Genomic DNA, 18,651 nt, shown 5'->3' on the forward strand with positions numbered 1-18,651 from the left:
GGTGGAGGAAGTTACACTGCTAGACAGTTTATTTATTTATGTATTTGGCAATTTATGAAGATATGTTCTTGTACATCTGAAAAGAATACACTGTTTTACTAGGTAACATTCGTGCATACACAACATCCAGAGCCTTAAGGTACCCAGGACGAATCTCATTCACTCCCAGTGCTCTGCCACTGAGGAGCTTCCCAACTAATTCAGTGACTTCAGCTTGGGTAATGAGTGGATCTGTCTCATGGTCCCCAGCCTCTACTTCCATGACGGAAGACGCATCAGCAGGATTGAGGAGATCCTCGAAATATTCCTTCCACCTTCCGACAATATCCCCAGTCGTAGTTAGCATCTCCTCAGTTTCACTGTAGACAATATTGGCAGGGCACTGTTTCCCCCTCCTGAGGCGCCGGATGGTTTGCCAGAATTTCCTCGAGGCCGACCAATAGTCGTCCTCAATGGCATCCCTGAACTCCTCCCAGACCTGAGTTTTTGCTTCCACAACCACTCGGGCTGCCACACGCTTGGCCCTCTAATACCCGTCAGCTGCCTCTGGGGTTCTACAAGCCAAACAGGCTCGATAGGACTCCTTCTTCAGCTTGACGGCATCCCTTTCTTCCGCTGTCCACCACCGGGTTTGGGGATTGCCGCCACGACAGGTACCAGAGACCTTACAACCACAACTCCGAGCAGCAGCTTCCACAATGGAGGTGAAGAACATGGTTCACTCAAAATATGTCACTTTCATCTTTCTTTCTTTCATATGGCCGAAGGCCAGATGAAATGACCATGAAGTCGATCATTGACCTCTGGCACAGGGTGTCCTGGTGACATGTGCACTGATGGACACCCCTATGCATGAACATGGTGTTTGTTACGGATAAACTGTGACTAGCACAGAAGTCCAACAACAAAACACCCCTCGGGTTCAGATCGGGGAGGACGTTCCTCCCAATCGTTCACCGGGGAGAACTCCAACACATGGCGACTGAGCTGGGGGGCTATAAGCAAGCCTACACCAGCTCACCGCCTCACACCATGGGCGACTCCAGAGTAGAAGAGAGTCCAGCCTCTCTCCAGGAGTTGGGTTCCAGAGCCCAGGCTATGCGTGGAAGTGAGCCCGACTATCTCTGGCCGGTACCGCTCAATTTCCTGCACAAACTCAGGCTCTTTCCCCCCAGTGAGGTGACATTCCATGTCCCCATAGCCAGAGGTTTGTCCAGGATTTGGGGGCCACGATCCCCGTCCACAGCTGTCGCCCAAACCACATTGCACTGAAACCTCTCGCGGATAGTGGGCCTACACATACACGTACACGTACCCCGGGATGCATTTGATTATGGTCGCTGGTGTTGGCTTCACATATCACAAAACAGAGTCGACAATAACCAGGGTCGGTTTCTCAGCGGGTGTGTCGCTGAGTGGGGAAAAGCTGTTAGATACATGAAGCGGTTGGTGGCGAACCACGGGTCCTTGATTTGGACTACGCTTCTTTCGAACCGCTAAGGAACCGGGCCTCTAACTCTCACTTAGCCTCGACCCCAAACCTATGAATAAGCTACACTTTCTACACATCTCACTCTCCAGGGAACAGTGGAGAGGGAATCAACTGCCTTCTAATATATAAAAAATAGACTCATTGCAGTGCACAGTGTTGCTGTGCATTCCAGTCTAGACTGTAGAAGGTGGCTTCCTTCATAGCAGTTACAATTATTAGGGAAGTGGAGGAATGCCTTGGGGCCTTGCCAGCATCATTGAAGCTTGTCTGCATATGGCATGGAGAATGGAACTATGAAGGCAGATGATTGTGGAGTGCATTTGAAAAAAGCACTAGTGGGAGCAGTCTCATGAGGGACAGTGTCCAGACCAAGACATGATATGGACAGTTGAATTGCTTGTTTGACCATGGAAAGGCCTCCCTCAGCATCCTTCAGGGAGTATGCTACTATGTATAATATACCAATTTATGTAATCAGAAAATATACTTCATGCTAAGTTCAAATCAGTTTATTTTTTATAGAGCGCCAATTCACAACAAATGTTATCTCACGACACTTTCCAATGAGAGCAAGTCTACATCATACCCATTAATTAAATTTTATAATACACATTCCCCCATGTGCAAGCATTTGGCGACAGTGGCAAGGAAAAACTGCCTTGATTTGAATTGAGTTGAATTTTGTCATTAATGATTAAAATCTTGTCATTAAAAAAGGTTATAAAGTCATTGTTGCTGAGCGTTACAGGGATACAAGGCTTGATAGCACTATGGCTCTCTGTCAGCCTGGCTACAGTGCTGAACAGAAACTTGGGGTTATGCTTGTTATCCTCTGTTAATTTTGAGTAATAGGCTGCTCTGTCAGTCCGTAGGGCCTTCCTATATGATCTAAGGCTGTCTTGTCCGACTGAGCGAGATTCTGTGAGTTTGGGGGAACACCATTTCTTTTCAAGTTTTTGTGCATTTTGCTTTAATATGCAAACCTCATTATTATACCATGGCGCAAGTCTCTTTTGCTTTATGTGGTTTTTTTTTAGCAGGGCAATAAAGTCAACTGTTGTTCTTAACGAGCTGGCAGCACTGTCCACAAAATTGTCCATTTGAGGGGGACTACAATTGACATTGACAAAAGACTTTTCTTTATGTTCTGCAGTACTGGGACATGATACTGGAGTAAATGACAATAGAATTGCTTCCTTAAATATAGCCAAAGCACTATCAGACAGGTATCTAGTATAGGAGTTTTTTCTGGGTGGTATGTAGTCAAGTAATGCAAATAAAGTTATTAAACAATTGTCAGATAAAAGAGGATTTTGTTCAAAGACTATTAATTGTTCTACCTCAATGCCATGTGTCAAAACAAGGTTAAGAGTGTGATTGAAACAGTGAGTGGCTTTATGTACACACTGACATTGGATTGAATGATCCTGGGTGATGGTCTTGGGTCAAAAATGGCTGCAACTCCACCTCCCCGGCCCGTGTCTCAATCAGTGTGTGTATTGATATAATTGATCATTTAGGCATGTCCTTCTGGCCAAAGCCAGGTTTCGATTAGACCGAATAAATCTATATTATAATCTAATATTAATTCATTTGTTACTGTGATCTTTCTATGCTGATGGGTTTCTCTTATTTAGGAGACATCTATTATACCTCAGTACTGGAGGAGATGGAGTTCGAGTGCCAGGACTTTAAGGCTGACTCATGGAGCATGGCGGTGGAAAGCAGCTACTTGCAGACACACCGCAAAAACATCATCAAGAGGCAGGATGTCATCTATGGTGAAAGGAACTTATTATTCCCCACATACTACAGACATTCAATGTATTGCTGGATATACAGCACTGTCACCTCACAGCAAGAGGGTTCCAGGTTCCCGGTCTAGGCCCTTCTGTGTGGAGTTTGCATGTTCTCCCTGTGCCTGCGTGGGTTTACTCCGGGCACTCCGGTTTCCTCCCACAATCCCAAAAACATGCACATTATGTTAATTGGCTACTCTACATTACCCTAGGTGTGAGTGTGTGTATATACAGTTGTCTGTCTTTGTGATAGACTGGCGACCAGATTGCTTTGAAAAAATATAAGAAGTGCATTTACTCTCTTTGCATTCAATGCCTAACTACTACATAATTCTGCACAATTTTGTTTTGTGTGTGTGTGTGTGATGTGGATATGTATCCTCAGAGCTGATTCAGACAGAGCTGCACCACATGCGAACACTGTATATCATGGAAAGGGTGTTTCGACAGGGTATGCTGGAGGAGCTTCAACTGGAACCCAGCACTGTGTATGCCATGTTTCCCTGTCTGGACCAGCTGATCAGGATACATTCCCATTTCCTGGCACAACTTCTCCTGCGACGCAACAATAGCCTGCAGTCTGGATCCAGCCGCAACTTCACCATTCACCAACTGGGAGACATACTCCTAGAACAGGTGATAGCCATGAAGATGTTTTTTTAATTAAAAATTCAAATTACTTCTTTCATGGATTTTTTTTTTTTTTTTACTCCACAATAATTGTATAACAAATATTTGACAACCCAAGAGATACCAGATCTGAAAGGCTTCTCAAAACAACATGTGTATGTGCTCTTCTGTCAGTTTTCAGGCCAGTGTGCAGATGACATGCGGAAGACCTACGCTGAGTTCTGTAGCCGCCACTTGAAGGCTGTCAAATTTTACAAGGAACTGTTGGCCAGAGACAAGAGGTTTCAGTGCTTCATACGGGTGAGACGCACACAAAAAATTAAAAACACACTAAAATAAACAGTGATGCATTGCAAATGAGAAAATAAATTACACCTAATCTAATTTATTCATGCATTAACTCTGTATTCCATAGCCCCATCAATAGCCCCCAACAGCAGTGTCTCTGATGCGGCCTTTGGCTGTTTGGTCTTTAGTCTTTAGTTTCTGTGTGTTGCTATTGAAGAACACCGGCTCACCATTTATTCAATACTGAGTCATGTTTGAATTGAATATTTTATTGTTTTCTTTCAAATCCTCTCCTCTGTCTGTTCTTATATTTGTTTTTACTGACTCTTGTTTACGAAACAACTTAACTTTTGGCTCATTTCAGTGTGGTGATGTTTAAACATGGCTTTTACATGCTGAGACCATTCTTGTTTCTTTTGTTTAATTAATTAATTAATTTATTTTTGTTGAAGTGATGGTTCAGCTGTAGAAAGCCTGCTCTGCCTGCAGGTATTCATTGTTTGGCTCAATGAGTCCTTTGAATGACACAGTGGACACATGAATCTCACATTTTTCATTCACATCATTCTCTAACTGCCTTTGAGATGCTCACCCAGTACACTGCATGGGTTGAATGAGATCCAAGTTAAAGATTGGAAAAGATCAGAGTCACTTATTAGTCCACATGTCTTCAAGAAGTTGTCCACACATCATTATAGTGATCATATAGGGCAGAGGATGGCTGACCTGAAGTTAGACAGTATCCTAGTGGATAATTCTGTATCTTTTGCTAGACAGCATAAGGGTGAACAGACTGTGGCTGGAGTGGGTGTTGTCGTTTGGTATCCTTTGGGCTCTGTTCAGACACATCATGTGTTGCCCTTAAGGCATAAAACTAAGGTGCTTTTATTTTGAAAAAGGTTTTATTTTGAAATGAAGAATAGAATGTTACTTCCTGTTTTTCATTGTTTGCCATTTTGGAGGAAGCATGCTGAACATGCTCATGGTCCTTTGCATGCAATGCAATCCACCTTGTAAACACTATTTCAATCCAATTCAATTTATTTATGTAGCACCAAATCACAAAAAAAGTTGTCTCATGATAATTTCCAATTAGAGTAGGCCTAGACCAAACTATTTAACTTCATTTTTAGAGCAGAGAGACCCAACAAAACCTCCATGGGAAAGCACTTGGCGACAGTGTAGCAACAGCCGTAATAAGTATTGCAATGATAAAAACCCAATATCATCAATAATAATAATGATACTAATAGTAGTAGTAGTAGTAGCAGCAGCAGCAGCAATGATAATAATTATAATGTAGAAATATGACAGGTGGTAGTAACAGCAGTTGGTGGCAAGCAGGACCACAACAGGCGGTCCAAACACAATCCATAGGAACCGGTGAGACGAGAAAGTCCAAAGACTATGGAAAAGAAGTCAAGTTAGTGACATGCATTAATCAATTATTTTCTGTTGCGCCCCCCCCTAGCAAGAAGAAAACAATTCGCGCCTACTATAAATAATAGTAATAATAATATGTAATAATATGTAATAATATGTAATAATATGATGCTAACAGTGCTCGCTGGTTTACTGAAGTAGCATTCACACAGCTGCTTATCAGCATGATTGGGATGTAATGTCTTCAAGCGGCGCCTTGATTTATTTGGCTTCATGCTGTCCGCTGCCAGCATGTTTAGACACAGTAAACACACCAGTCTTTCCTCGTCTCCCACTGTAGTCACAGTGAAGCCAAGCGCTACATATGCTTCGTCATATTTCCTCGTCTTAGCTTTCGGGTGAGTTACTTTTGTCTCATTATCTTCGTCTCTCTCCGCCTTTCTTTTCATCCCTGTTAAAAATTTCTTCATGTTGTCTCTTAAGGGTTCGTTTACTGCACTTCATACCGCTTGCTCGGTGCAAAAAAGCCGCTACACCATAGAGCTAATACTCTCTGCGCACACTTTGACAATGAGAGCGCCACTGCCAATTACTGTAGTGGATGTGCAATTACACTTTATTCTAGTACGGCAAAAAAGCATGTTCCCCAGGGTCACACGCGCCCCCCCTGGCATCGCACCGCGCCCCCCCAGGGGGGCGCGCCCCACTATTTGAGAAGCACTGCATTAATGGGACATGAAGGTGTATGGCAGGAGAATTTGACTAGGAGAGAGAAGCTCAGGGCATTATGGGAGGTCCCCTTGGAGTCTAAGCGTATAGCAGCATAACTAGGGACCAGCTTAGTCCAGCTTAAAGCTTTATCAAAAAGGAAAGTAGTGTGTAGATAAGCCGATACAGTAGAAATATGATCTCTAATATGACTTTTTGTCAGTACACATGCAGCAGAATTCTGGATTAGTTGGAGAGCCTTTAGGGATTTATTGGGGCAGTCCGATAACAGTTAGTTGCAATAGTACAGCCTGGAGGTAATAAATACATGGACTAGTTTTTCTGCTTTTTGAGACAAAATGTGCCTAATTTTTGCAATGATGCGAAGGTGAAAGAATGCAGTCCTTGAAATTCAAGCTATGTGTGAGTTAAAGGACATAGTCTGATGAAAAATAATTTCTTATAGGGTGGCTGTACACCAAGGTTTACTATCCAGGGAGGCTGTATCACTAGATATTTGTTTCTAAGATGTTTATGGCCTAGCACAATAATTTCAGTTTTGTCTGAGTTTAGAAATAGAAAATTGCCAGTCATCTAAGTTTTTAAGCCTGAAGTTTGGTTAGCTGATTGGCCTTATCTGCTTTAACTGATAAATATTTGTGTGTCATCTGTGTAACAATGAAAATGTTTCTAATAATGTCACCAATGGGGAGTATACATAAGGTGAATAATACTGGTCCAAACACAGAACTCTGGGGGGCTCCCGAACTAACTTTTGTTAGATCTGATCTGATAAATAAGACTGAAACCAACTTAATGCAGTTCTGTTAATGCCAATTAACTGTTCCAAACTGTCTAATAAAATTTAATGGTCAGTAGTATCAAATACAGCACTAAGGTCCAACAGCAAGTAAAGAGACGAGACCCTCGACTGATGCAAGTAGAAAGTAATTTGTGACTTTGACCAGTGCCGTCTCTGTGCTGTGATGAGCTCTAAAACCAGACTGGAAATTCTCAAATAAACTATCATTTTGGAGAAAGTGGCATACCTGATTAGCAATTGCTTTCTCAAGTATCTTAGAGAGGAAGGGAAGGTTTGATATTAGTCTATAGTTGCCCAAAACCTCTGGATCAAGAACAAGCTTTTTGAGGAAAAGTTTGAATACAAGTACTCTAAAGGACTGTGGCATGAAGCCTGTTATTAGAGACCGATTTATCATATCTAGTATGGACATGCTCAGTAAGGGTGAAACTTCTTTAAGCAGCTCAGTTGGGATGGGGTCTAAGAGACGTTTTGGAGGTTCAGATGAAGAGATAAATTAGTTTATTTGGTGAAGGTCAATGGGAGACAAGCAGTCTCAATAATTATCTGGTCCTACAGTTGTTTCCAAGGCTTCTGTGTTCAAAGGTAGGTCACTACCAGTTGAGATTAGGAGGTGATGAATCTTGAACAGAATATTAAAACCACCCACAATAATTATTTTGTTATAAGGACTTAATTTCAAAGCTTTCAAAAATGGCTTCAGCTTGAGCACTAATATGACGTGGATTCATTTAATTAATTTCATTCTTTGGTATGGAGCCAGGTTTCAGTAAAACAAAATAATCTATATCGTAATCTGATATTAAACCTTTTACTAAAACAGATGACAGAGGCCTAATGTTGAGTCCACATTTAAATCTCCTATTTGTTTGAAATGTGGTGCTATAGTTTTTGGGTTTTAATGTAAAACTCCTTGTTTTGTATTTGGTGTAATTAATTTAGGTGGTCGGGGAACAAACACAGTCTCTGTTTTTTTGGGTGGATAATTGTTCCAGTGGAAGTGCAGAGAGGCATATAGGACTGCGAATGTGCCTTCTGGTTTCAAGTCTGGGTTGTCATGGTTTTAGTTTATGAAGAAACTCAGTCCCTAGATATAAGAGCTGCTCCATCCAAAAACATGATCCAACTTCCGCTGTGGTCCCAGGAATGCATTTGACTGGTCGCTGATGTTGCTAACTTCACGTTTCTCACTGTAGAGCTGCCAGTTACCAGAGTTGGTTTCTCAACAGGTGTGTCAATGAGTGGTGAAACATGAAAGACAATGTTGTAAGTTGAAAGTTCAAGTTCAAGTTCAAATTGCATTATTTGCATAAAAAGTGATATTATTTGTTTATTAAAAAGTTTTAATTTGCATGTATTGACATGAAATGTTTCTTATGGTGAACTAATTATGATTATTGTATTTTGTGTTTTGTGAAATCAATTCAATTCAGTTTACTTATATAGCAGCAATTCACAACAAAATTATCTCATGACACTTTCCAATTAAAGCAGATCTAGACCAAACTTTAATTAAATTTGGTAATATGGAGAACCCAACATTCCCCCTCGAGCAAGCACTTGCAAACAGTGACAAAGAACAACTAGGAACCAAAAGTAACCCTGCATCTTGGGAACGTAAAGTTCTGGTTGGATAAAAGGGAACTATCAACTCTTAAAGATATGATGGTGCCTGGCCATTCAGGGCTTTATACCTGAGGAGAAGAATTTTAAACTCTATCCTCGATTTTACAGGTAGCCAATGTAGAGAAGCCAGTACAGGAGAAATATGATCTCTCATGCTGGTTCTTGTGAGTAAACGTGCAGCAGCATTCTGGATTAGCTGAAGAGTCTTTAGAGACTTATTGGGGCTGTCTGATATAAGGGAGTTACAGGACTAATTTTTCTGCATCTTTCTGACTCAGAATGTGTCTAATGTTTGCAATATTGCAGAGGTGAAAGAATGCAGTATTTGAAGTGTGTGTTATGTGTGAGTTAAAGGACATGTCCTGATCAAAGATAACTCTAGATTTCTTACAGTGGGGCTTGAGGCCAAGGCTAAGCCATCTACCATTGCTATATCATTGGATAATTTGTTTCTAAGGTGTTCAGGGCCCAGGACAGTAACTTCAGTTTTGTCTGAATTTAGAAGTAAAAAATTGCAAGTCATCCAGGTTTTTATGATTTGTTTCATCTGGTTTCACTGACAAGTAAAATTGTGTGTTATCTGCATAACAATGAAAATGTATGAATTGTTTCCTAACAATATCACCGATGGGGAGCATATAAGGGGTGAATAGTATAATCACTAAAGTCATTATTCTTCCAGTGGATTTGCTGTGCTTTGGCATATAGGCTGGTCAAACACTAAAACTATATGATCAAGTTTTAGCTGCTCAGCAATCTGGACACTTAGCTTCAGAATAGTGTTGACTGTTGACACCTCTGTTGGTGAGGCCTCAATGACTGGAAGATAATACAACGCTGACTTCTGCAGAGTATTTTCACCTTGAAGCAGTGTATGGAACCCTGTCCAGCTAGGGATTGCACATCTATCCATATATGTGGACTTCACAAAAGCATTGTGTTTGAGTGATTTCCTCATCGTCAGTACTGCTGGATGAAACCTTGGTGGCAGCCATGTTGCGGTTCTCTTGACATAAAGCGAGTATTGGTGTAGCACGATCACGTATTGAACCGTGCCACCACTCGCAAACCAAAATCTTATTACACTGTGAAGGAGTTAGTTCTGCATTTAATGCCTCTACATAGAGAATCAACTGGATTTTTAGCGACAAACATTTTGCTGTTAGCTTAACAAGACTTGTTATTTTTTATGAACTAAAGATTGTGTAGCCAAAGGACTGCGGAGTGGAAATCAATTTGTAAGACTTTTCGTGGTTCACCTTGCGGTCTAAATAGGCATGTTGCTGATTTAGATTAAAATATAAGTGAATTTAACTGATGAAGGTAGGAAGAGAAAAGCAGTCAAGATAATTATCTGGTTGTACTGCCGCTACTAAGGTTCCAGTGTTTGAAGGTAGATCAGTATCAGCTGAGGTCAGTAGGTGTTGAATTTTGTCTCTAATGTTTAAAAAAGATACAAGGCTCGATAGCAATATGATTGGGGTTATGCTTGTTATCCTCAATTAATTTTGAGTAATAGGCTGCTCTGGCAGTCCATAGAGCCTTCCTATATCATCTAAAGCTGTCTTGCCAGATTGAGTGATATTGAGCAATGCCATTTCTTTTCAAGTGTTTGAGCATTTTGCTTTAATTTGCGAGCCTCGGTATTATACCATGGTGCTAATCTCTTTTGCTTTTTGTGTTTCTTTTTTTAGTGGGGCAATAGAGTCGATTGTTGTCCTTAATGAGCTTGCAGCACTGTCCACAAAATAGTCAATAGTGTTGTAATGTTCTGCAGTACCAGGACATGGTAATGAAGTAAAGAACAATAGAATTGCTTCCTTAAATTTAGCCAGGTATCTAGAGTAAGTGTTTTTTCTTGTAGTAGTATAGTACTTGTATGTAGTCAAATAATCCAAACTCAAAAGTTATACATATAAATAAACAATGGTCAGATAAAAGAGGATTCTGTTCAAGGACTATTAAATGTCCTACTTCCATGCCATATGTCAAAACAAGGTCAAGGGTGTGACTGAAATAGATTGAATCTAATAGAGAGATAAATGCTGTGCAAAAGCTATCATTACCATTGTCCACATGGATATTGAAATCGTCTACAATAATAACTTTATAAGTTTTAAGGACTAGACTTGGTAGAAACTCTGAAAATTCCAGTAGAAATTCAGAGTATGGGCCAGGAGCATGGTACACTACAATGATAAAAATTGGTTGTAATGTTTTCCAGGTTGGGTGTGAAAGACTAATAAGGAATAAGGCTTTCAAATGAATGGTAGTTGACTTTAGACTGAATGATAGTCAAAAATGGCTGCAATCTCCTCGGCCGGTGTCTCGAGGAATGTGAGTATTAATATGACTTGGGGAGTGGATTTATTTAAGCTGACATATTGTTCTGGCTGACGCCAGATTTTTGTTAATCAAAATAAATCTATATTATAATTTAATCTTAATTCATTTACTAGTACAGCTTTCGATGATAGAGATCTGTACTTATGACTATGCTTCCTCTGTACAGTCACCCAGCCTTCCCAGCTGCTCAGGAGCTACCGGGGGCTGGCTAGAAAGAGCTACACTAGATCGTTGTGCACTGGCTAATGGGGGCTGGCTACCTTCCATCCATCCATTTTCTATACCGCTTATCCGTCAGTAGCGGGCGGTAGAGCTGGAGCTTATCCCAGCTGACTATGGGCGAGAGGCGGGGTACACCCTGGACTGGTCGCCAGTCAATCGCAGGGCCAACACACAAAGACAAACAACCACACACTCTCACAATTTAGAGTAGCCAATTGTGGGAGGAAGCCGGAGTACCCGGAGAAAACCCACACAGGCACAGGGAGAACATGCAAACTCCACATAGAAGGGCCCAGACCGGGATTCGAACCTGGAACCCTCATGCTATGAGGCGACAGTGCTAACCACTGCACCACTGTGGGGGCTGGCTACCTACAGCAGCTAATGACTTTGTTTCCATGGTGCAGGGCTGTGTTTCTAATTCACTAAGTCTCACCTCCAGCACTACAAATAAACTATATTTATTACATTTACCATTTTCACTAAATGAGGCTGAGATATAGCTAAGGTTGTGACACACTAAGAAGGAGAGTGAGAGGGAGACAGATAAGTCATCGCTAATAAACAGGTTAGGCTAGCTAGCAGAGTTTAATGAACGCTAAACGATTTCAAGATTAGAGTGAAAATCGCTAAAGTAAGTGAGTAGGTGTTTGACTCTAACAGGTGTTCAAAGTGACAATGTGAGATTACTAGCTGTAGTGGATGGTAGAACAACTTAAGCAATGGTTAAATTAAAGAGCAATACAGAGCTGGTAGTAACACCAGTAACACACAACAGAAAGTAATTTAGGATGCTTACCACCACCAGCAGAGGAGGTGTTGTCAGATGATGAGATGGTCCATTAAATTTCTAGTACAGTTTTCACTCTGTCTGTGAGAAAGATGCAGAGCTCAATGTACTTGCTGCATGTCAAGAGGCAGCAGTTGCCAAGGCCGAGGTGGCTGTGTAGGAAGTGGCAGATATAATGAAAAATTGTGTTCTGTTAGATGAGTCAGGTCCATCAGAGGAAGCCAAAATGGAGAGAACAAGTGAATACATCCAATCTCATTTTGATCCAAACCCACATGAAACAAAGACACCTGCTGACTCTCTGACAAAAAAGCAGTTGACGTTAGTCCCAACACATTCTAGTCTCTTCCACCTGATGCCCCTCAAATAAGTTCTAATAACTCTTTTATTTGAAGACAGCAGAGCTCGGTTTTACCAAATGAGTCATCACCTGAGAGTTATTCTGCTTTAGCCAAGGACAGATTTGATTATGAGTTCATGCTACCAACAACCCTAAAATGTGTCATGCTGTCTTAAAAGACCCTGCACAGCCTTTCTACTCACAGGATGTGCCTACAGCTGATCACAACTGAACACTTAGTATTTGGCTTGACGCGACCTTGTGAGTTCAAGTCTGTATCAGTTCGACCTCTGTTGGAAATCCTCATACAATAATGTCACTCAAGGGCTCAGTAAATAATCCAGTAATCATGTCAAATGTATATGGTCAACAACAAACCACAGTTAGCACTAACGAGTAAAGAACACATCACAAATGTTGAATCACATAAGCCTCTTACTTTGCGTTGTTCTAATCTGTTGCAATCAGTTTGATTTCCTTAGTGGGCAGCGGGAAAACAGCGGAGTCAATGAATGGGGAAGATGGTGTAATCGATTGTTCCTGTGTAGGTGATCAGTTAACTGACTTGCAACCACTTTTTCAAGTATTTTAGACAAAAATGGGAGGTTGGATATCGGTCTATAGTTTCTTAAGATGTCTGGGTCAAGTGAAGGTTTTTTAAGCAGCAGTTTTAAACGCCAGTGGTACATAACCTGTTGTTAAAGACAAGTTGATCTGATTTAAGAAGGAAATGCCAATTAAGGGAAAGACGTTCTTGAGGAGCTTAGTTGGGATGGGGTCTAAGAGACATGTAGTTGGGTTAGATCTGTTAATGCTGGAGGTCAGCTCGGGGAGATCTATGGGCAGGAAGCTGTCCAGAGATGGAGTAGGACTAAAAGAGGTTTCTAAAGATGGCAATATTGGCTATTGTGGGGAGATCTTTATTGATTTTTTCTCTAATGTTAGTGATTTTATTGGTGAAGAGACTCATGAAGTCCTCACTACTAAGAGCTGCAGGAATAAGAGCTACAGCGTTAAAGAGAAAATGTGGGTTGTTGTTGTTTTACTATTAATGATGAATAATAAGCTGTTCTGGCTTTACGAAGGACCTTTTTTCCAGGCTCTCTGGGATTCAACTGATTTGAAGTATCCACACATTTTGTATTCTTTCTAAAGCAGCCTGAATCAGTAAATCTATAAGATACTTCTGGTTTTTCCAGTTACTTTGTGTTACTTATCTTTTTGTCATTTAACAGTGGTCTTTTTTTATATTCTCAAAGATTAAAGTAATTTCTGACAAATTGACAAAGAAATGACAGGATAATTTTGTCATTCTCTCCTCTCTCTCTCTATCTCACTGTCTCTGGCCAGCGGGTGAGTCGAGGACCCTTACTGCGGTGCCATGGTATTCAGGAGTGCATTTTATTGGTGACTCAGCGGATTTCCAAGTATCCTGTCCTTATCCAGCGCATTCTGGACAACACCACTGGTGCATCACCCCAGTCCACTTCTTTTTAATGAAACTATAGAATTTCACTGCAAATTAAAAAAAAAATGCACATTTGTACATTCAGAAAACATTTACAGGCCTAGTTTCACACAACAGTGTAAAACCAGAAAACAATAGGTACGAAAACCCGACAAAACATGACTTTCAGTAAGCTTGTATTTAACAGCTTTTGACAGCATGTTTGTGTAGTTTTTACATTTTGACACATTGCACCATCTTGAGAACAGTTCTACTTTCTGACATGGATAAGACATTTTTGTCATTCTTTTTCATGCTGCACCACTATTATCGACACTTTCTTTTTTGTAAAAAAAGGTATGGCACATAAAATGCTTGATCCAAGAAGGACAAGGATCAATCATTAAACTCTTTAGTCCTTTAGTCTGCCTATTAGCATTTTAATAGTTTATAAAACTGATGCATTATGGTGATTAATATTATTCTGTCTATAATGTATCTGTTTAACCTTCTGTTCTTGTACTTTCACAGTAATTCTGTTTATTTGTTTATTTTCCAGATGATGATGAAGAAGTTTCGTCTCTGACCCAGGCTCTTTCAATGATCAGAGAACTTCTTAGTTCAATAGACCAACAGGTACATTAAGATTTTGGGTTCTGAATTGGTCATATTCTAAAAAGGTTTTGTTGCTGCATTTTTGAACTCATCATTTTCAATTCAATTTTCAATTCAGTTTATTTATATAGTGCCAATTCACAACAGAAGTTATCTCATGACTAGGTCTAGTCTCATGACATGGTCTAGACCAAACTCTTTAATTAAATTGTTATAGAGAACCCAACATGCATGATGTTCTATTTTGGGTGTAAAGCTGAACCCAAATGAAGACACTGGACATTAAGACATTAAGAATATTAATTCAATTCAATTTATTTATATAGTGCCAAATCATGACAAAAGTTATTTCATAGTTCTTTCCAGGTCTGAGAGACCCAACATTTTCCCATGTGGTTGCACTTGACAACAGTGGCAAGGAAAAAACAGTAACTACTATAACAATTATAACAACAACAATACTAATAATAATGTAGAAATATGAATAAATGATAATAGTCAGTGTCAAGAAGCAGGTCTACAGCAGTAGATCCAACCTTCATTGATGGAACGTGTGAGATAAGAAAGCAAAGAGATTCCTGCGTAAGAGCCAAGTCATTAACATGCATTTATGGGACATGAATGTGTGCAGAAGGAGAGGGAGAGGAGGAGAGAGAAGCTCCAGTCTAAGCCTATGGTAACATAATTAGGGGCTAGCCTAGATCAGCCCTAAATATAAGCTTTATCAAAAAGAAAAGTTTTAAGTCTACTCTTAAACATAGAGTGGGTGACTGCCTCCCAGACTAAAACTGGAGGATGGCTTCACAGGAGAGGAGCTTCAAAACTAAAGGCTCTGGTTTCCATTCTACACTTGGAGACTCTAGCAACCACAAGTAACCCTGCATCCTGGGAGTGTAGAGAATCAGAATCAGAATCAGAATCAGAATTCCTTTATTAATCCCTGGAGGGAAATTCTTGTTTTTACAGACATTGCACATGCAGTATTCCCGACCAAGAAAGGAGAAAAGTGCAGAGTATAAAAAATAGGATAAACTTAATAAAGATAGGATAAACAAAACTAAAATCTCAAAGTACAGGTATTTACAAAAAACTGTATTCAAATTTTTAAGAAAATTTAAAATCCAGGTATGTGCATGTGTAAAAAACCAATATGTACATTGTATATATACAGTGAGTGTGTCCATCACAGTGCTGAGTTTAACAGTTTGATGGCGACAGGCAGGAATGATTTCCTGTGTCGCTCTGTGGTGCATCGTGGGAGTATGAGTCTGTTGCTGAACGAGCTCCTGTAGCCCATCAGCACATTGTGGAGAGGGTGAGAGGGAAAGTCCAGTATAGTTCTTATTTTGGACAACATCCTCCTCTCAGACACCACTGTCAGAGAGTCCAGTTCCTCTCCCACAACATGGCTGGCCTTCTTGATGATTCTATTGAGTCTGTTAGTGTCCCTCACCCTCAGGCAGCTGCCCCAGCAGGCAACAGCATATGTGATGGCACTGGACACCACCGACTCATAGAACATCCTCAGCATCGTCCTGCAGATGTTGAAGGACCTCAGCCGCCTCACAAAGTAGAGGCGGCTCTGGCCCTTTCTGTAGACCATGTCCACATTCTTGCACCAGTCCAGTTTGTGGTCTAAGTACACCCCCAAGTACTTGTACTGTTCCACCACCTCCACAGTGTCCCCTTTGATGTTGATAGGGGTCACTGGAGCCTTAGTCCTCCTCAGGTCCACCACCAGTTCTTTGGTCTTTGTCACATTGAGCTGTAGGTGGTTTTTCCCGCTCCATGTGACAAAGTTGTCCACTACCGTCCTGTACTCTCTCTCATCCCCCCCAGTAATACACCCAACCACTGCAGAGTCATCAGAAAATTTCTGAAGATGGCAGGACTCTGTGCAGTGCGTAAAGTCTGTGGTGTAAATCGTGAAGAGGAAGGGAGAGAGGACAGTCCCCTGTGGAGCCCCGGTGTTGCTGATCACTTCATCTGACAGGCAGCACTTCAGGCGTACGTACTGCGGTCTGCCCGTCAGATAGTCTGCGATCCAGGACACCAGTGGGGCATCCACCTGCATCGCTGTCAGCTTCTCAGCCAGCAGAGCCGGCCTGATGGTGTCAAACGCACTCGAGAAATCGAAGAACGTGATTCTCACAGTGCTTGCCGGCTTGTCCAGGTGAGTGTAGACTCTGTTCAGCAGGTAGATGATGGCATCGTCCACTCCAAGGCGGGGCTGGTAGGCGAACTGAAGGGGATCCTGAAGCGGTTGGACCATGGGCCTGAGCTGCTCCAGGACGAGTCTTTCCAGGGTCTTCATGATGTGTGACGTCAGGGCCACAGGCCTGTAGTCCTTGGGGTCGCTGGGACGCGGCGTCTTCGGGACAGGAACGAGGCATGACGTCTTCCACACCACGGGGACCCTCTGAAGACTCAGACTCAGGTTGAAGACATGATGAAGTACTCCGCTTAGCTGGGGGGCACATGCTTTCAGGACCCTGGGGCTCACACCATCTGGGCCTGCAGCTTTGCCTGCACGGAGTCTCTGCAGCTGTCTTCTCACCTGGTCAGCTGTGAAGGTCATCGTTGGGGTGATGGGTGGGGGAGGAGTGCTTGTGGTACCCAGGTGAGAGTGGTCCACCCAGGCTTCTGGGGACGAGGTGTGAGCGAGGCCATCCAGATGGAATGTGGGTGGAGGGAGAGAGGCTGGAGTGGCTGGTTGCTGCAGCCGTACTGCTGAGGAGTCGTTTGAAGTGTGAATTGGGGTCCCTGTGTCGAATCTGTTAAAAAACTGATTCAGCTCATTCGCCCGTTCCACACTGCCATCAACTCCTCCTCTGTTTGGCCCGTAACCTGTGATGGTCCTCATGCCACTCCACACCTCTCTCGTGTTGTTCTGCTGGAGTTTCCACTCCAGCTTCCTCCGGTACCTCTCCTTTGCCTCCCTGATCTTTGATCTCAGGGTGCGCTGGATAGCTCTCACCTCCTCCCTATTGCCTGCTCTGAAAGCCCTCTTCTTGTCATTGAGGATGGCTTTGATGTCCTTGGTTACCCACGGCTTGTTGTTGGGGTAACACTTTACAGTTTTGGTTGGGACAATGGTGTCCACACAGAAGTTTATGTAGGCAGTGATGCACTCCGTGAGCCCATCAATGTCCTGGCCGTGGGGCTCACAGAGTGCCTGCCAGTCTGTCACCTCAAAACAGCCCTGGAGTGTCTCATTGGCCACGTCTGTCCATCTCCTCACAGTCCTTGAAGTTGCAGGCAGACGCTTTACGAGAGGCACATAGCAGGGGGAGAGGTGGATCAGGTTGTGATCTGACCTGCCTAGTGGGGGGAGGGGGGAAGAGCTGTAACAGTCCTTTGCATTTGCATACAGCAGATCAATTGTTCTTCCCTCTCTGGTAGGACAGTTCACAAACTGAGTGAAAGTGGGGAGTGTTTTGTCTAGGTTAGTATGGTTGAAATCACCCGAGATTGCAATGAATGCACTCGGGTGCTGAGTCTGTATCCGGGCTATTGCAGAGTGAATAGTGTCACATGTCCTGCTGGGGTTTGCAGAGGGGGGAACATAAACAGTTACCATGACAACATGTGAAAACTCCCTGGGCAGGTAATATGGACGTAGTCCAACGGCACAAAGTTCCACATCCGGGCTGCAGATGCGCTCCTTCACCGTGATGTGAGCTGGATTACACCACCGGTTGTTAACGAGCACGGCAAGCCCTCCCCCTTTGTGCTTACCGCTGGTAGCGCAGTCTCTGTCCACACGGACCGTATGGAAGCCCGTTACCGTCACATTGTCGTCGGGTATGTCCTGGTGCAGCCATGTCTCCGTAAAGCACATCAAACTGCACTCCCGGTATTCCCTCTGACTCTGCGACAGTGCCGTCAGTTCGTCCATCTTATTCCCGAGTGACCTCACATTTCCCATGACGATAGAGGGGAGACACGGCTTAAACTTTCTAGTCATAAGCCTCCGCTGTTTCAAAGCTTCCCTCTTCCTCCGTAACTTTTTATTTCCCCTGCATCCCCTGTGCGTTTTAATCCAGCATTCAGCAGGGATTACTCTCGGTGTTTTCCCTGGAGCGGTGGCCGGCTTCAGGTCCATCAGCTGATCCCGAGTGTAAACAATGCGGGCAGCGAGG

The 18,651-nt window shown here is 42.5% G+C and overlaps 1 protein-coding gene across 5 annotated transcripts in view; it reads left to right on the top strand.

The window, feature by feature from the left end:
• Positions 1 to 18,651, top strand: part of arhgef1a (Rho guanine nucleotide exchange factor (GEF) 1a) — a 63,862-nt gene that overhangs the window by 21,667 nt on the left and 23,544 nt on the right. For all 5 annotated transcript variants that reach the window (XM_046417060.1, XM_046417063.1, XM_046417062.1 and 2 more), the window contains 5 exons: positions 3,130 to 3,273; positions 3,677 to 3,927; positions 4,096 to 4,221; positions 13,798 to 13,915; positions 14,454 to 14,530. In XM_046417060.1, the coding sequence (XP_046273016.1) occupies positions 3,130 to 3,273; positions 3,677 to 3,927; positions 4,096 to 4,221; positions 13,798 to 13,915; positions 14,454 to 14,530 (716 nt within the window). The remainder of the gene's footprint in view (positions 1 to 3,129; positions 3,274 to 3,676; positions 3,928 to 4,095; positions 4,222 to 13,797; positions 13,916 to 14,453; positions 14,531 to 18,651) is intronic.

The sequence above is a fragment of the Scatophagus argus genome, chromosome 17 (assembly GCF_020382885.2).
Source record: "Scatophagus argus isolate fScaArg1 chromosome 17, fScaArg1.pri, whole genome shotgun sequence".
NCBI classification, from domain to species: Eukaryota; Metazoa; Chordata; class Actinopteri; family Scatophagidae; genus Scatophagus; species Scatophagus argus.